This window comes from Ammodytes marinus (genome assembly GCF_949987685.1).
Source record: "Ammodytes marinus genome assembly, chromosome: 21".
Lineage (NCBI taxonomy): Eukaryota > Metazoa > Chordata > Actinopteri > Uranoscopiformes > Ammodytidae > Ammodytes > Ammodytes marinus.
In genome coordinates, this window is record NC_137225.1 from 9626974 (window position 1) to 9643969 (window position 16996).

At 41.7% G+C, this 16996-nt stretch overlaps 1 protein-coding gene across 1 annotated transcript in view; it reads left to right on the forward strand.

Annotated features, from left to right (window-relative positions):
- mllt10 (MLLT10 histone lysine methyltransferase DOT1L cofactor) overlaps window positions 1-16268 on the forward strand; it is a 53349-nt gene extending 37081 nt beyond the window's left edge. The window contains 11 exon segments of the mRNA XM_080049903.1: window positions 139-199; window positions 201-265; window positions 268-290; window positions 3820-3937; window positions 7369-7450; window positions 8645-8835; window positions 9719-9868; window positions 10113-10162; window positions 10439-10707; window positions 13369-13459; window positions 13775-16268. Of these exon segments, the coding sequence (XP_079906029.1) occupies window positions 139-199; window positions 201-265; window positions 268-290; window positions 3820-3937; window positions 7369-7450; window positions 8645-8835; window positions 9719-9868; window positions 10113-10162; window positions 10439-10707; window positions 13369-13459; window positions 13775-14050 (1376 nt within the window). The 3' untranslated portion in view covers window positions 14051-16268.
- The last annotated feature ends 728 nt before the right edge of the window (window positions 16269-16996 follow it).

The following is a 16996-nucleotide window of genomic DNA, read 5'->3' on the forward strand; positions in this document are numbered from 1 at the left end:
TTCTTTCCATACAGTGTTAATTATACTCAGTGTAGCGTCGACTCTCAAACAATCTTCTCCATTTTTATTGCGTTTTTTAAAATGCAATAGATGAAGATAACACTCTGTTGATGTCTGGTAACTCTTGACTCTCCACAGGTGTTTTCTCTGGTGTTGATGGCTCGTCGTCGTCGGGGACAGGAGCTGTTGCCGTGGGCGGGGGCTGAGTTTTCACAACAAGCCACGCCTTCACTAGCCCCTCCCTCTCCGTTCACTGCCACTGCTCCGCTAACAGCACAACCTCCGCACACGTGAGTTCCAAATCTAGCACACAAAATCTATGCCCAAAACTCTCAAGCTCTCCTCACTCTCACAATTTTAAAATTCATAATTCTTTAACACACTCCATCTTTCTTTCTTTCTTTCGTACGCACACACACATGCGCACACACACACACACACACACACACACACATGCACACGCACGCACGCACACACACTCTTCTTCCAGCCTCTACATCTGTGAGTTCACGGACAATTTCTCAAGTGGAGATAAACTGTGGGAAACACAAAGCACATTAATTAAACATCTCCCGCACCAAAATCTCTCAACACTATTATTAATCCACTGCGTATTCATTCATTCAATGAATTTGTGTGTGTGTCCTGACCTTGTGTGGGGTTTATCTCAGCAAGTTTTTCTATAGCCGATTTTTATACAGTGCACCTGTAGAGTGGGAAAAAAAGTGTCCTTGAACATCCCATTTAAACATCTGTGATTCTCACCCTACTTGATAAAGTACTGAACCTTGTGAACACAGTCAGTATTGTGGTCTGTATTATAATATTAATTGATGCATGATCTTTTATGACTGTAATGTTCAGGAATGTGTCAGGGTTTAATCAGAAAATGAACACATGGAAATATTATAAAACCATGATTTTTCTTTACCAAAAAAAAAAAGATAAATTCAGTGTCCATTGTAGGGAAATTCTGGAAAAAACACAGAGGCTATCAGTTAATGAAAAAACTCTTACTTTTGCTTAGAGAGAAAAAAAGCCCACTTCTGAGCATAGCTGAAGAGCGGTCATTTACTTTGCATTAGTTAGAAAGTGGATCCAGAATCCAGGCTGGATATTTCAGGAAAATATCTCCTCCCTTAGATTAATATTGTCTGGAATTTTGAATGGCCTTTTTTTTCTTTACTTATTTTTTTTTTTAACTTTGCATGGTGAAGCAACAGTTGAGCAGGTTCCTCGTACTCAAAATGAATTATGGGAAGTTTCCGACCAAAGACCTACATTTGTATGATTTTCTTTTCAAAGTGAAATAGTTTTTGATGTGTCTCACTGGCTTAAATATTCCTATATTCAAAAGCGAGGGCGGGCATTGACTCTAATTTGATCAGCTCGGCCCCCTCCAGTAATCACTGCCCCCATCTCCCAAAAAGAAGAAAAAAAACTCCCAATCCTCAATGACTGACCCCAGTGTCTGTCCTTTCAAAAGCATCCCAAAGACTGCGCTCCGTCTCTGTCCACCCAGCTTCATTTTTCTCCCGTGTCCACTTACCACCTCTCTTTCTCTTTTTCTCACACACACTTTCTCTCACCCTCGACCCTTCCCTCTCTGTCCCCATCCATTTCTCTCTCTTCTCTTTCCCTCCGTTGTCCTGTGATGTAATGACATCTGACAAGCACCACAGTAGGGATGGAGGGATAGATGGAAGGAGAGTGTGTGTGTGTGTGTGTGTGTGTGTGTGTGTGTGTGTGTGTGTGTGTGTGTGTGTGTGTTGGTGGGGGGGGGTTTGCACTCATGCCTTGAATTCGCTGGCCTGGCCTTCATATAGCCCCACTCCTCTCTGTTCGGCACATATTCTAGAGGATGGGGGGCCCAGGGAAGCACAGGATATCAAGCCTGTTTGCAGCATGTATAGATGAGCTGTGTGTGTGGAAAAGCGGACAGAAAGAGAGCACCAGAACGGTGAAGTGAGGAAGAATTTAATTGAGAAAGAAGTGTTTTTTTCCCTCAATTTCCTTCAATCGCTCCAGATTGTTCAGACTGTGTGTGTTGGTTGTAAAGCGTGATGCACAGCTCCGGGCATCTGGGACACACACACACATTTAGAATCGAGGCTGCAGAAATTACGCAACTAAAGTGAGACGCCAACAACAGGCTTCCCTCGTGTGTGTGTGTGTGCGTGTGTGCGCGAGAGAGTGACAGAGACCATTTGCTATTTTCAGTCTGCTAGCAGACTCCCGGCCTACTGTTATTGGCTATCAGCCCAGGACAGAGAAAGGGAGTGCGAGAGAGACTTTGAATGAAAAATGAATGAAAATGAAAAATGAATGTTGATGGGAAAGGGGGAAGGTTTATGGCATTGAGGGAGGGAAAAGGAGGGGGGGCATCCAGAAAGAAATCTGAAGTCATCTCAGTGAGGGTGGGGGGTCTAGTTGGGATGGACAGACGGTACAGGTTCTTTTTTTCTAATTCAACATTTAACAGTTGTGGGAATTTCCAGGATGTTCTCCAGGTCTTAACCCTAAACCGCTTCTGTGAATTTGTAATATGAGATTATGGCTTTTTCTTGTTTTTTCTTTTCCGTACAGTTCAGCAGATGAAATAAGAATGACTTTAAAATAGATGGGACAAAGGGCAGGAAAAAGCATTAAAAAGCACAACCAAGCACTCTTTGATTTTGTTCTTTTTTTTTCTCTCAAAATGTCTTCAGCTGGTTGATTTTCAGAAGGTTTTTATGATTTTGCAAAAACATTTAGTTTAGTGCTGATCAGAACTCTTCATTCAAACTGCATAAAGTGTAGGGAAGCTCTTCATCATATACATACGCCACCAATTACTGATATAATTGTGTTTTGACAGCAAGCAATGACCTTTTCTACAAGTAACTTTTAAAAAATCCATACAAATTGTGGGAAAGAAATAGCCAGTGACTTTAATTTGTTTTTTTACGCTCAGAGTCTCATGTTTTGGTTGAAGCTTTTTCTTCTTCTCTTCAGCAACATAAAGAGTCAGCCATTTTGTTCTTTTAGATGGACCTGATGCTCCACCCTCGCTCCCCTCCCTCCAACCCCACCCGTAACTCCACGGTCCTTATTTGGGAAATGCCTTAATTGGATTAAACTCTATGCATCAGAAACACTTTGTCAGCATGTCAGCGTACTGTTGGGGTGTCGATGAGGTGTGGGTGTGTGTGTGTGTGTGTGTGTGTGTGTGTGTGGTGCTATGAATCCATAGTATATCCTTAATTTATTGGAAATGATAGAAAGTATTACATCGGCATTTATATTATTTTTTCCCTTTCAAATAAGCCACTTGGCCGAATCGATAGTATTTAAATTCTGGTATATGTAATTATAACCATAACCATTTGCATCATTGTGAATGTGAATGCAGATAGTTATTATTTAACTAGTATTAACTGTTGGGCTCTGTAAATATTGTAATCTGGATTTTTCACTATTTGTATTTTTTGTGAATTTGTATGCAATTAAATATTAATTGATGAATTTAACATTTAAAATTATAGTTTGTGAAAATAATGACAAAATGTAGCCCTAAAATAGTATTCAGTGAAATATAATTTTTAGATTTTTGAGTTATATTTCCAGTATTTTATTGAAGCAATTTGCCACTTGAGGCACTGGTTGATTTAAATAAACATACTTAAAGCAGAGCGGTTGAGTCACGTAATATATAAGTGCACTGTGGGGGGGGCTTTGTTGCCTTTCACACTCCCCTCTCTCTCCTCCCTTGTTTCCTGTCTGTTTCTATAAATATCGGTGAATATTTAATTCTCCGTATCCCTCTGTCCCTGTGTACAGGTGAGCGGTTTGCCAGGGTCCGTCTTCAACCTCGCTCCATCACACATGTTTGGAAACAGACTCAACCCAAACTCCGCCATGGCAGCACTCATCGCCCAGTCTGAGGCCTCGCCAGCAGGTACGTGTGTGTGTGTGTGTGTGTGTGTGTGTGTGTGAGAGAGAGAGAGATAGAGAGAGAGATAATGGATAGGTCACGCCCCCACCGTTCCACAGAGAGGTCAAGGGTCAGCACTCGTGATACTTTCAAGCTCCTCCCACTCCAGCTCCATTTACACGCTGCGATCGTTTCCCCTCCCTCAACCTTCCTCTATGACACACACACACACGCGCACACACACACTGCAACTCACACACATATAATTCACATGTCAACTGCTTATGATTATAGAATCTATATCGAACAATTGAATAGTATGCTAGTTATTTTGTGTACATCTCTCTATATATATATAGTAAATTAAATAACACTCATCTAGTATGAAAAATAATGTTCTGATAAAGTTAAAAAAAGAATAGAAAAATGTTATTCCAATTAAATTAAAAAAATAAAAGTTTCCAATAGAACCAAACTTTTATTTTGTTTTTCAGGAATAACACAAAGCCAGCTTGTCCACGCAGTACTTGCATAGTTTATCTCTGCTGCACACATACACACACACACACACACACACCCTCAATAACAAATACTGCACATCGGCCACACACATATAATTCACATGTAAAATAAAGATCTCTCCTCCGATCCATGGCCAGTGTAAGAGAAAGAGCAGGGTTGTGTGTGTGTGATAGAGGAGTGTAGAGGGCCCCGGTAGCAGCCTTCAGAAGCCCCTGCAGCAGCAGAAACAGAAACAGCGCTGGTTTGTTGTCTGTCCAGTGCAGATGAGCTGATGAAAGAGTAAGACAGGGGCCTTAGACATCAGAGCAGCCACTTCCTGATACAAGACATCTGCTTGAACAGAATGGAGAGAAGCAAGAGGAGGAGAGAGAGTTTAGAGGAGGAAGGTGGGTAGTTCCTGCTGCCGGTCATCAGAGCCAGATCCACCCTGACCCACAGGTCAACTCACTAATCAGCTTGAATGACAGGGGGCTGTGTGTGTGTGTGTGTGTGTGTGTGTGTGTGTGTGTGTGTGTGTGTGTGTGTGTGTGTGTGTGTGTGTGTGTGTGTGTGTGTGTGTGTGTGTGTGTGTGTGTGTGTGTGTGTGTGTGTGTGTGTGTGTGTGTGTGTGTGTGTGTGTGTGTGTGTGTGTGTAACGGATAGAAGCTACGCAGGTCCAGCGTGGACATAAGCCGGCTTTGTGTTTATATCCGAGGGGAAAATAAAGTTTGGTGCCTCTGTTCTTCTTTTCCACTTTAGCAGAAATTATCTTGGTTTTTGTTCTGTATTAATGTTTTTTTAATGTGTGGCATAACTATTATCGTACAAATAAATGATTTAATATGAATTCTATATTTAAAAGCAGTTATTTTTCAAGCCCAAATATCACGTGTTTTTTTTTTTTAATTCCAGCTTCTGAGACATCAATATTGTCTTTTTTTCTCTATTTCGTGTCTCTCTATATTAATATCTTTAATATCAATATTATCATCAGTTAATTTGACGATTACTTGTGTTTTTTACTTGTCTTGTGATGTGGACCAACAGTCCAAAAGCCACATTTATTCAGTTGACAGTTAATACAAAACAGGAAAAAGCAGTAAACCCTTATATTGAGAAGCTGAACTCAGACATTTATTTGGCATATTTTTCTTGAAAATTGACTGAAATAAAAAAAATAAAAAATTATCCACTGTAATATATATTTTTTCTGTCAATAATAGACTAATAATTTAACCTTTAATCAATATTGAAAATGATTGTTATCCTGCCCTTCTGAAAATGTCCCTGTCAAGTTATGCACACAGTGGTTTACAGCACGTGTGTACGGCCACACTGTGTGAAGCTGTGTTTGTGAACTAGTAAGGGTCATGTGAGCACAAACGTGCAAGGTGTGCGCGTGTTTGTATGCATGTAGCCTGTTTACTTTGGCAGCCGGTTGTCTTTGCTCTGGAGTGTCTCGGGGGGGGAGGCAGGAGGGAAAGGGTTACCAGAGAAAGGGGACCGGGGGAAAAAGGACTGGAGTGGTGACTTGGTGGGGGTAAAAGCTGGGATTGACTGTCTTAAGTAGAGGGGAGTTTGGGCGAGTGTGTTTAAATGCAAAAGTGTGCGTTTGCATGTGCGTGCATGTGTGATTCATTACTCTTACTGAGGAAAATGAAAAGAAGCGTCTGGCCGGGGGCCCAGAGAAAGGAGGTAGAGAGAGACGCTCACAGAAGGTAGAGAGAGAAAGTGTGTAATGCACAGGGAGTTTGAATGAAGGCTCGTGAGTGTGATAGAGAACGAGAGAGACAAAGTTTTGTAGGTTGCAGATCCACAAGTATTGCGCTAGTATGTCGGCTACATTTGACAATGCAAATGTTTGGCACTTAGTCAGTGTTTTTCACAGCCATAACCTGAGCTCTCTAAGTAGATACATCTTAGAACAACTTCAATGTGTTTTTTGTGTAAAGAAGTACAACTAAACTTGGGGAAATGATGTGCTGGTCAGGGCCTGAGTGGCAGTTAAAAAGCAAACTTAGTTAACATTGGCTTTACTTTCCCATTATTTGTTGTCCCACACACTCCACTGCTGTGTGTGGTAAAAAATTATAATAGAAGTAATTTCGAAACAAATAAACTATTAATTCCTTTTTTAAATCCTACATGAATAAACGTAAGATTTGTTTTGAAAAAGTCATTTACAGACATTTACTACGCGACAGTGACGTTCCGTCTAGGGTCAGATGTCAAACCACACAGGTTTATTAGACATGTTTTGAACAAAGAGTAATTCACCTCCAATAACACAAATCCAAACAGACATATTTGGAATTTGGGAGTGGCGTAAATATAATGTCAACACCAATCACAGATATGATATATAGCATATTACATTTCATTGTATTTAACCATGTTTTACAACCAAAAGTCATCGGCTCAAAATCTTTTTAATTAGAATAGAAAAGGGAAATTCATGGAGTATCAGGGTTATAAAAATTATAAAGAAACATGCTTGAGCTGGTTAAAGACAATTATGGTTGAGAAGAAATGTGTGACATTTTAACCTTCTCTGTTATCCCTGATTGTTCATTTCAATATAGCCAGATAACTCCATACAGTCAGTTGATTTAGCTGTATTTAATTTAATTTAGTCTGAGCCAAATTGTTCAGGAAATACTGTTTGCCAGGTTAACAGGTTATATTGATCAGACACAATGAAGGGACTGCTCTCTGCTTGTTCTATTATTTGACAGCACAAATGACTGAATTTGTTGTTCACGCACCAAAAATTTAATTAGGGGAATTTAAGTTTTCCTATTGTCAGTTTGGTCAAAAATATTTGAACAACAAAAAAAAATTGCTCATGTTGATGCACATTGTTCTCACACAAAGTGTTTTCAACTTGTTTGTGTGTGTTTGTGTGTGTTTGTGTGTGTGTGTGTGTGTGTGTGTGTGTGTGTGTGTGTGTGTAGATCAAGAGGTTGGAGACGGCAGCAGCAGCGGCGTCGGGGCTCAGGGCTTCTCTATAAGAGCTTCTCCCAAGACCACCCCGCGGTGAGCACACACACACAAATGCACCCCCCCATCCTTCCCCATTTACATTCCACACTGCCCCCCCTCCTTCACCCATCCCCCTCTCTGCTTTTCCCTCCGCTGGCCCCTGGTCTCTCTCTTTCTTTCTCTCTCTCTCTCTTCCTCTCCCTCCTCTCTCACACACACACACTCTGCTTTTCGCTCCTACCCCTACAGGCAATTCTCGCTCTCTCAGCCAACGATAACTTGTGTTTGTGAAGGTGGTAACCATCCTTCAACTCCAGTTAGATTTCCTCTCTCTCTCTGTCTCTCTCTCTCTGTCTCTCTCTCCCTCTCGCTCTCGCTTTTAATCACACATGGAAGGACAGTGTGAGAATTTTCTGCATCTCATCCATTTCGGAATATTTGCACGGATCTTTCAGGATGGAAATATTGATGACACAACCAATTTTTTGTCTGTTTCGACTTCTTTGTGGGATGGATAATTTCACTTGATGAGGTTGGTTACAATGGACACCTGTGTTATCAGTTGCCTTCTTTATTTAGGGGACATGATTTGTGTGGGAGAAAGTGGCTTTTAATTTTTTTTAAAGAAAATACCGCTATAGAAAAGCATGGTGTGAAATTGATACAGTAGCACATTGAAAGTCATATTTTTTGACTTTGAGGATTTGAGCGTTAATTCATTGTCGAAATATAAATTAAAATATTAATTTAACATTACAGATTTTGGATAACGCTTTGACATCGACACTCAAAGTGTATTTACGTTTGCGTTGTGATTCAAAAGAGATTCAATCTTGCCATTACTGTCATTTTTTTTTTTTTTACTTTTCCCCCTACATAAAGCAAATCTGTCTGTCTTCTCTACTCTCTCCTGCTGTCCCTCATTTTCCCTCTTTCACACTCAACAGATTGTTCCAGCACACACACACTGAGATTTATCACATCAGGACAGTCCACTTCCCTTTCTCAGTGTCTCTCTCTCTCTCTCTCGCTCTCTCTCTCTCTTTCTCTCTCGCACACAGACAGAAAGCCTGGCCCCTTTTCATTAGAGGCCACTGTAACAACAAATTGATGTAGTTTTATAGCCAGCAGTGTCTATGTTTGTCTGACGTTTATGTTGGGTCGTTAATCTCCCCATTGACCTCTCTATCTCTCCTCTTCTATCCATGCTCTCTCTCCCTTTCTCTCTCTCTCTCTCTCTCTATTCAGCTCTCCCATTGGTGGACTGCAGATCCGCTATGACTCAGCGGGGTCGTTGCCAGGGCCGGTGTTGCTAGGGGCGGGGTTAGGCGGTGGCGGGGAGGCGATGCCCCCGGTGGCCACCAGCATAGAGCAGCTCCTGGAGAGGCAGTGGAACGAGGGCCAGAGCTTTCTACTGCAGCAGGGAGCGCAGGGAGACGGTGAGAGGACACACACATTCAAACACACACACACACACACACACACACACACACACGGTGCCGGCTTTAAACAAGAGAATTGTTTATTCTAGTGAAGCCCTATTCAGGAACCAAACAACCCTATAAGATCAAACTTTTCAGCAGTTTTTTTTTCCCCCACAGCTTTTTCAAATTCACATATTCTTATATTTCTAAATTTAAATTTAAATTGTCGTCTCCAGTCGTCAAACTGAGATTTTAAATCCATGCCAACTTTTGGTACTTGTCACACAGCTCAGCGTCAAAAAAGTATTTAGGTTCGATATCTCCCTCTATGTCTAATTATTATTTATTTCCAACCTTTCCCTTTTCGCCAATTTAATTTCTCACTTCCTATCAGTTGATGGATCTGCGTTTGCATTTCCCGCTGCTGCCATGTGTGCGGTCTTTTGTTATTGTATTGTGTGTCGATCCCTGTCAGTTATCTGCCGGTCTGAACATCCCTTCGGGGATCTATAAAGTGAGAATGAAAAAAGGAAGCAAGGCGGCCTAGTTGTTAAAAAGCTCATGGTTCATTTGGATGAGTCGCCTTCTTCTCCGCCTCGTCAGGCAACCAGTCCACTGTCCTCCACAGTCACTGTTCTGTAGTTCATCTTGACCTCTGACCTCCCTTGGGAGTGCAATGTGTCTATCCAGCTACTGAGGTTTTGCCTTAAGGAATGAGTAGCATTCCTTAAAGTCAAACCAACATTGTTTATGCTTGTTTAAATATCACTCCAATACTCCAAACATAAACACCATTACCTCTAGACTATAATGTAGGTAAAGCCCGATTTTTATTTTAAAAAAAATACTTGATTGAAATCCTTATTAATGAGTCTTCTACCTCTCCTGTGTGTTCCAGTGGTGGGCATGTTGAAGTCCCTCCACCAGCTGCAGGAGGAGAACAGGAAGCTGGAGGAGCAGATCCAAACTCTGACCATGAAGAAAGAGAGACTGCAGCTCCTCAGCGCCCAGCTAGCAGTGCCTTTCACCCCCACCACCGCATCCTCTGGTACACACACACACACACACACACACACACACACACACACACACACACACACACACACACACACACCCAAGACCTGAATTAATGCATTCATTAAATGAGTAATCTCCTAATCAAATCATTTTTAGATTTGATAGATTTCATTGACTAAATGATCATTGATTAACTGAGAACATGAAGAAAGGTGTATCACTGTTCGCAGCCCAAATGCATTTTCAATCTAAACGTGCCTTCCCTTGTGTTGCAGATATGAAAGGAGCTCATCTGGGAGGCACTGACTCATCTTTACCAGTTCAGGTAAGAACAAACGCATAGCTAATGACTAGCACAGACATATCATTCATGTAATAACTCAATTAGCTGAGCTTCAAATGAAAGGTAAAGTTTAGTTTAATGAGTTCATGTGATGATTTCACACCTTATTACACAGTGAATAAGGTGAACCACATCACTAACTTCCATTAGTGATGAAGTGTATTTTATCAAGAGAATGTGTGGAGTAGATTTAAATACAAGTGTCTTCATTGATGGTGTCTCTCCCTCCCTCCCTCCCTCCCTCCCTCCCTCCCTCAGGACAGCACGTCGTGTGGAGGCCACAGTAGCAGTGGCTCCACCTCCTCTCTCTCCACCCCTCCCTCCGTCTCTCAGAGCCCGCCTCAGCTGAATGGTGTGGGGGTGGCCATGGGAGCCAACATGGCGGGGCTGATGGGTGCTCTGGGGACAGGGAGTGCGCTGGGCATGGGGGGCATGGTTGGGCTGAACGGGGTGATCCAGACGCCCGCCGGCACCATCAGCCCTCACACACACACTACAGGAGCAGCTACAATGCCCGTTCATAATAGGTACGTCTGACGGATAGTCATCATGGGGAGCAACTTTACAACATCACTAAACGCCCCTGTGTTGGGGTTTGTTTATTTACCACTTTATGTTGCACTCTAAATTTTGAACACGTTATGTCATTTAAGAGCCAAATACATACATGACCGTCACGGCACTTCCTGGTTTCTTTCTAGTATGTATTTGACTTTAGGAGAAAATAAATAAATAAATAATATAAAATATTTAAAAATAATGTGATAAATGAGGTTATAATCCTGCATGGATAGTAGTGGAGGGATAAAGATAGACAGATATAGGAAGGAGGAGATAGCGTTATTTTATAATTTAGTTCAGTTATCACTGGCACCATAAATCCGACTTCCCAGTACAACTGGAATGCAGACTGACGCGCCCCACACACATCCTACCTCTACTGCGCGTCTACCTCGCGTCTGCGTCTGACTTTTTGTCACAGACTGTGAAATCAACGTAGAGCGAGCACACATCCAACCTCAGACGCACTGCTGAGGCGCGTCGGAGGCACGTCTGCAGCGACGCTCCCCTTCACCTCAGGAGGCTCGCCTATTTTTTTTCTGAGAGCAGCGCGTCTCTCTCGCGTCTCTGTGCTTTAACTGATAGAGAAATACTCTGTTGACAGTCATACAAGCAGCATTCACTCTAGTTACACGTTTACCCGGTGTGTTTATTTCAAAATAAAACATCCCTCAGTCGTATACGCGAATAATCCCTTTATTTCACGATTTAATTGTGCAATCAAAATCCGAGGGATTTAAAACCTAATTTTCAATTAGTTCTGGCATTTCATTTTTGGATAAATGACACATATAGAGATCCAATATAGTGAAGAAATAAAAAAGATCATGATGAGCGCAACAGTTTTCCGTTGCTCTATCTGTGTCTACGGCCTTCTTCTTCCCCGACCACACCCCCCTCTCTCTCTCCCGTATAAATCAGTAAAGTGATTTTTGAAATACTCTGCTGAGAGTCATATTGACTTCATACCGGCAGCTTTCGCTGTAGTTTCAACATTTCCTGGTGTGTCCCCTTCAAAATAAAACTTCCAACAAGCGAAAATATGGCAAAAAAAAAGAAAAAAAATGGCAATGGGGGGCACGGATTACTGTCCAGACTCAATATAAATCATATGCATCATAGATGACATGAAAGAACTTCATTTTTAATGGGAATTATCTATGCAAACTCTATGTAGAAAGATAGGGCTTTTAGAAGCAGCGCTGCAGCAGCAGCTGCTGAGACGTTGCATGTGTGTCCGAGAAAAGTCCGAGAGAGGCAGCAGTAAGGTAACGCGACGCGCTCCAGAGGTAGACGCAGGATGTGTGTGGGGCGCGTTACTCCCGCTGTCGGGAGCCGATCAGCTGGTCCAAACGGCTGTATGCCACGGAGATGAAACTGAAACTTAACTATCCCTGGCTGGGCTGAATTTGAGTTGGAGCAGCAAAATATAGCCTAAATTCATAAATATTGTTAATAAATAGATGCAATGTGTTGTGTGATTTTCTTCAGTAGCCTATAGTAGACCTAGATTCTGCGCACCAAACGCCACTAACTGTTCTGTAATACACTATCGCTGACACAGCCGGCGTATTTTTTTAATTATTTTATTTATTTATTTATTTTTAATTTTTTTGATTGACGTGATTTTCGGCAAACCACACAACTTTTGGGTGGTCACATGGTCTTAAAAAAATCAACAAAACCCACCTCATGTGTATTTGAACCAATGACAGTGCATTCTATGCTGCACACGCCATGAAAATGAGATAAAGTAACAATGCTGCGCTACGCAGCATCAGGCAAGAGATACAATGTGGCGTAGTGCAGCAGCCGTCATCAATGGGTTAAGCTAACCTGGATAAGGTTACCTTTGGCCACTTCTATATAAAAAATGCACGCACAGTTACAGGAACAGTTTTTGTCGCCTTGTTCTTTAGCCGAAGAGTGAGTCAAAAACCTTCAAATTAAAAATGTCTAACTATTCCTTTAAGTAAGAAAAATTGAATGACAGAAACAAGTGCTCGGTCATTTTAAATAGTGTTTTATGGTCACTTTCATAATACAACTATTGTATGTTGTGTCATTTCACCCGCCCCAACACATCAGTTTACTGTCAGTGCATTAAAGGCCTCCAGATCTGTTCCAGTCGCCCTAACCTTGTTTACACTAGCTTCACCACATCATAACGTTTTGAAGACGCCAGAATCATTCCTAAAGTCAAGGAACATTTATTTCTGGCAGCATCACTGTCTTCATGGCTTCCCAAGATGTTTGAATGTGAACTTTATTGCACCCTCTGCTCCTTTTCTTCCTTTTTGCTTGCGTGTTGGATTATAGCAGTTCAGCAACCAGTAAGAACAGGTGAGACACAAGTCGGTTCAACAACCTGTCACTGTGTGTGTCCTTCATGTCACTAAAGAGTCTCCATAGATGTATTATGTAAAGAGAAAATGCATGTAAAATAGTTGTTCTTCACAGCCATTTCATGAGGTGTCATAAATAGTTCATGAGTTCCTCCTGGTCTCCTCTGTGTAAACGTCTGACATTGTGTATTAAAATGCCTTGTGCTATGAGCTGATAGCATGTCAACAGTGTGTGTATTGGTTTTTGGTCTGACTGTGTGTGGTGTGTTTTTGTCTCATCAGCGGCGTGCGGCTTGGTCTGCTGTCGGAGCAGCACAGACTCCTCTTGCAGCAGCATCAGCTCCAGCAGCTGCTGTCTGCACATCCTTCAGCGGTACGACACACACACACACACACACAGCCGTCACTATCACACACATAGTTAAACCCGCACAAAGACATTTTAGCTTCAATCTTCCTTTGAATAATGGCCTAAATCACCAAGCTTATTAACTTTTTTTTTATCCCTCACCCCACTTTTCTCCGCTCTATTCTCCTCCATCCGTCATTGTTGTCCTTCTTATCCAACTCTCATTTCCTATTCTTTCTTTCACTTAATCCTATTTTTTTTCCTCTTTCTTTTGCATTTTCCCTCCCCATTTCCTCCTCCATTTCCTCCTCCACACCCCCCCCCCCCTCCCCCCCATAGGAGCAGCAGCAGGTGTTGCTCTACCAACTGATGCAGCAGCAGCAGGACCTCCAGCACCTGCAGTCCCTCTCGTCCTCCGGCCAGATTCCCTCCATCCCTCTGTCCTCCGCTCAGCTGCCAATCATCAACAGCCTCCAGGGCCAAGGCGCCATCACCGCCAACCCCTTCCTGGCCATGCAGCACGCACACGCTGACGCACACACACACGCACAGGGGGCCCAGAAAACGCGGCTAGCCGAAAAGGCCTTAGGTGTCGCAGGGCAAGAGAAGACATGACGGAAGAAATGCTCTCTTTTTTTTCTTTTTTTTAAAAATATAAATATGCAGAGTTTCCAGGGGGAGATCAGCCGGTTGGTCTACTTTGTAGTTCAGTGATGAGACTTTTGGCAGCAGAGAAAACCTCCTCTCCTCGTTAGATTATTCTTTCCAGTGGTTCTGCTGCGCTAACACATGAGCACACGTTGTGGTGGAGTCGCTATGGCGTTCATTTCAAAGTCACCAGCTCACTCTATTATTAGACTTTGCCGGGTTTATTTTTTACAGCGTTTTTCAGGTAAATCTTAGCACAGCTTTTTGTGTTGATTTTGTTCTATTTATTTCCATCCAGTTGTAGATGTTTTAACTCGTTAGCTTTAGCGCTTCAGGTTTCCAATTTTGTCACTGTTGAGATGATGATTTTCATTTGTTATCACTGGTTAGCAACTAAGCGTGTTAGTGTCAGTAAGTAAGCACTATGGTGTATGTTCACCTTCACTCAACAGGTGAGTTGAATAACAGGTCAGCTTTTTCTTTAAATTCCTCTCTTTCCTTCCTTTAATCTGTCTGCTTGTCTTTCTGTGACAAGTTCTTGCATCATTTCCTCTCTTTTCCACATGTTTCTCTCACTGCGTCCCCGTTCTACACTATCCCTCTCCGTCTGGTCTCTCTGCTGTCTCTCTCTCTCTCAGGGGCCTCCTTAGCTATCAGAATTGTGCACTCGGCACACAAGCTAGCTCATACACAGAAGAACTACACAAATGTAAAAAGAAAAATAGTACAAATACGTAGTTATAAAAAGAAGAAAAAGAAAATGCAATTCCCCCCACCGCAGGACTTAACAGTAGCAGATGTATGTTTGACATCTGTCTCGCAGCGGTCCAGAGGGGAATATCGGGTTGAGAGGCTTGTGAAAATATTCCACATGTTCTCGCCCGTTGCCTTCCCCCCTTTCCCTGTGTCACTTTTACTCTTGTTTGCGTCGATCCGTTTAATGTCAGTGAGCCAAGCCTCGTACGGTCACCGCGGAAGTCTTGCTCTTTCTTTTGGACTGTCTCTTCTTCGGGCCAGATACAGGGGGCTCACTCAGGGAAAGTGAAATGGAAAAGCAGAAAAAGAAGAAAAAAAACAGCAAGTTGAATGTTTGAGAGGGGCACACGTTGATCCCCACAGAGCACACTCACAAAAAGAAAAATGGTGTTGTGGTTTGTCACCGCGTGGAAGTCATTACCTTTCATCTTGCTGATTGAGCCCCCCGCTGCACCTACCTCTCCAGCAGGACCAGCCTATCAGGACCTAACAGGCCGACAGCAGCGGCCAATAAAAACCCACAATAGTCAGGACTGGCCAGTCAGGGTCCAAACCCAAGTGCCTGGGGGTTATTAAGGCGGGAGTTATTTTTCCTTTTTACCGGTGTCCCCGTCACTCAAACCCAGTTCCTTCACAATGCTACTGGTAATTAATTGCTAAGGCAACAGATTACAAAAAAAGACTTGGTTAAAAATGTCAGGTTACACAAAACCATTAAATATAATTCTGCTGCATTCTCTCTAATATCAAAGCCAACTTTGTATTGTGCTTTTTATTTATTTGGAGATTGTTTGTTCAATAGGCATAAGATGATATATTTTAAAGCCTTCTGGTGTTGCAATTTAACATAATTTTGTACTACTGTGTAAAGTTTTGTTTGTCTTTTTGTTTTTTCCCCCGCTTACAGTCGAATGTCGCTGTAAACCCCTTTTAATGACTTTACTCTGTGTTGTGTTTGGAAGCTAGAAGCTACTTGATAGTTGGCTGATTGGGGCAGGGGCGTGGCTGTATATAGCTATTTGTAGGGGGGAAGGAAGTGTGCCAGTTTGGCGTTCAGTGGCACAGTTTTTACCTCGTTAAGTGTACATAAACCTTTCTCATTGGCCGTTGGTGTACATAAGTGATTGTGATTGGCCCGTGCTGGTGTGAAGGAAAGCCAATGAAGCCTCAGTTTGTGTGTGAATCTTTAGGACCAGACAAGAAGAAAAAAAAAGTTGACAGTGACTGGACACACAAAGTATTAATTTATTTTTATATGTTCAGGGACATTGTGTTTCTTTTTTTAAGTTTTGCACCATTTTTCTTGATGAGAAGTCATTTTATACTTTGGGCACCGTGTTTTCATCTGTGCACACATTTGTTTGGATCAATTTTGTACAAGTGGAAAATGATAGTGGGGGTGGGGGGGCTTTGACATTGTATTTCAAAACACCAAAATAAAGAAACACTATGGATAAAGTACTGGACTATACTGGTCTTTTGTCACAATATAATCCAAATTCTATTTTCAAATATTGTAGTAACAATGCTTTAAGAGTGTTTTTATTCATTTAATTCAACCTTTATTTATACACGAGAGATCATTGAAGGTTGACCAGCATTTTCAATGACGTTAAGTCAACAAATGCAAAGCAAAAAACAACAATACGTACACAATATACAATGCAAATACATCAAATACACAACAAGCTGATAAAGAGATAAAGCAATTTAAACATTTAGACAGCGATGAAGAATGGCTGCAATTAAAATGAAATGGGTGAAAGTACAATATAGCCTAATTAAAACAGTTACAGGTAGAGTTCGGCAGATTTAATATGTGTCTACATTTGTTAAAGGATATAAAGGTCTTCATTTTAATTTGTTGCCGTAAATTGTTCCATGAGTCGGGCACTGAAGCTAAAAGCTTTCTTTCCAAGCTCAGATATATGGGGGCGCTCCTGGTGTAGTGGTTGGAGTGCAGCCCCATTTCATCCGTCTCTGCACTATAAATAAAGCATAGAAAATGTCAAAAAATAATCTGTAAAAAAATGTAAAAGTTCATATAAAATACATTTAATATATGCACTTTTAGACATGCATACTGTATAAACTACACATGTAATAATTTCATATGAGCAAATGAGGAAAATTAAGCCTATAAGAAGTTACAATGTA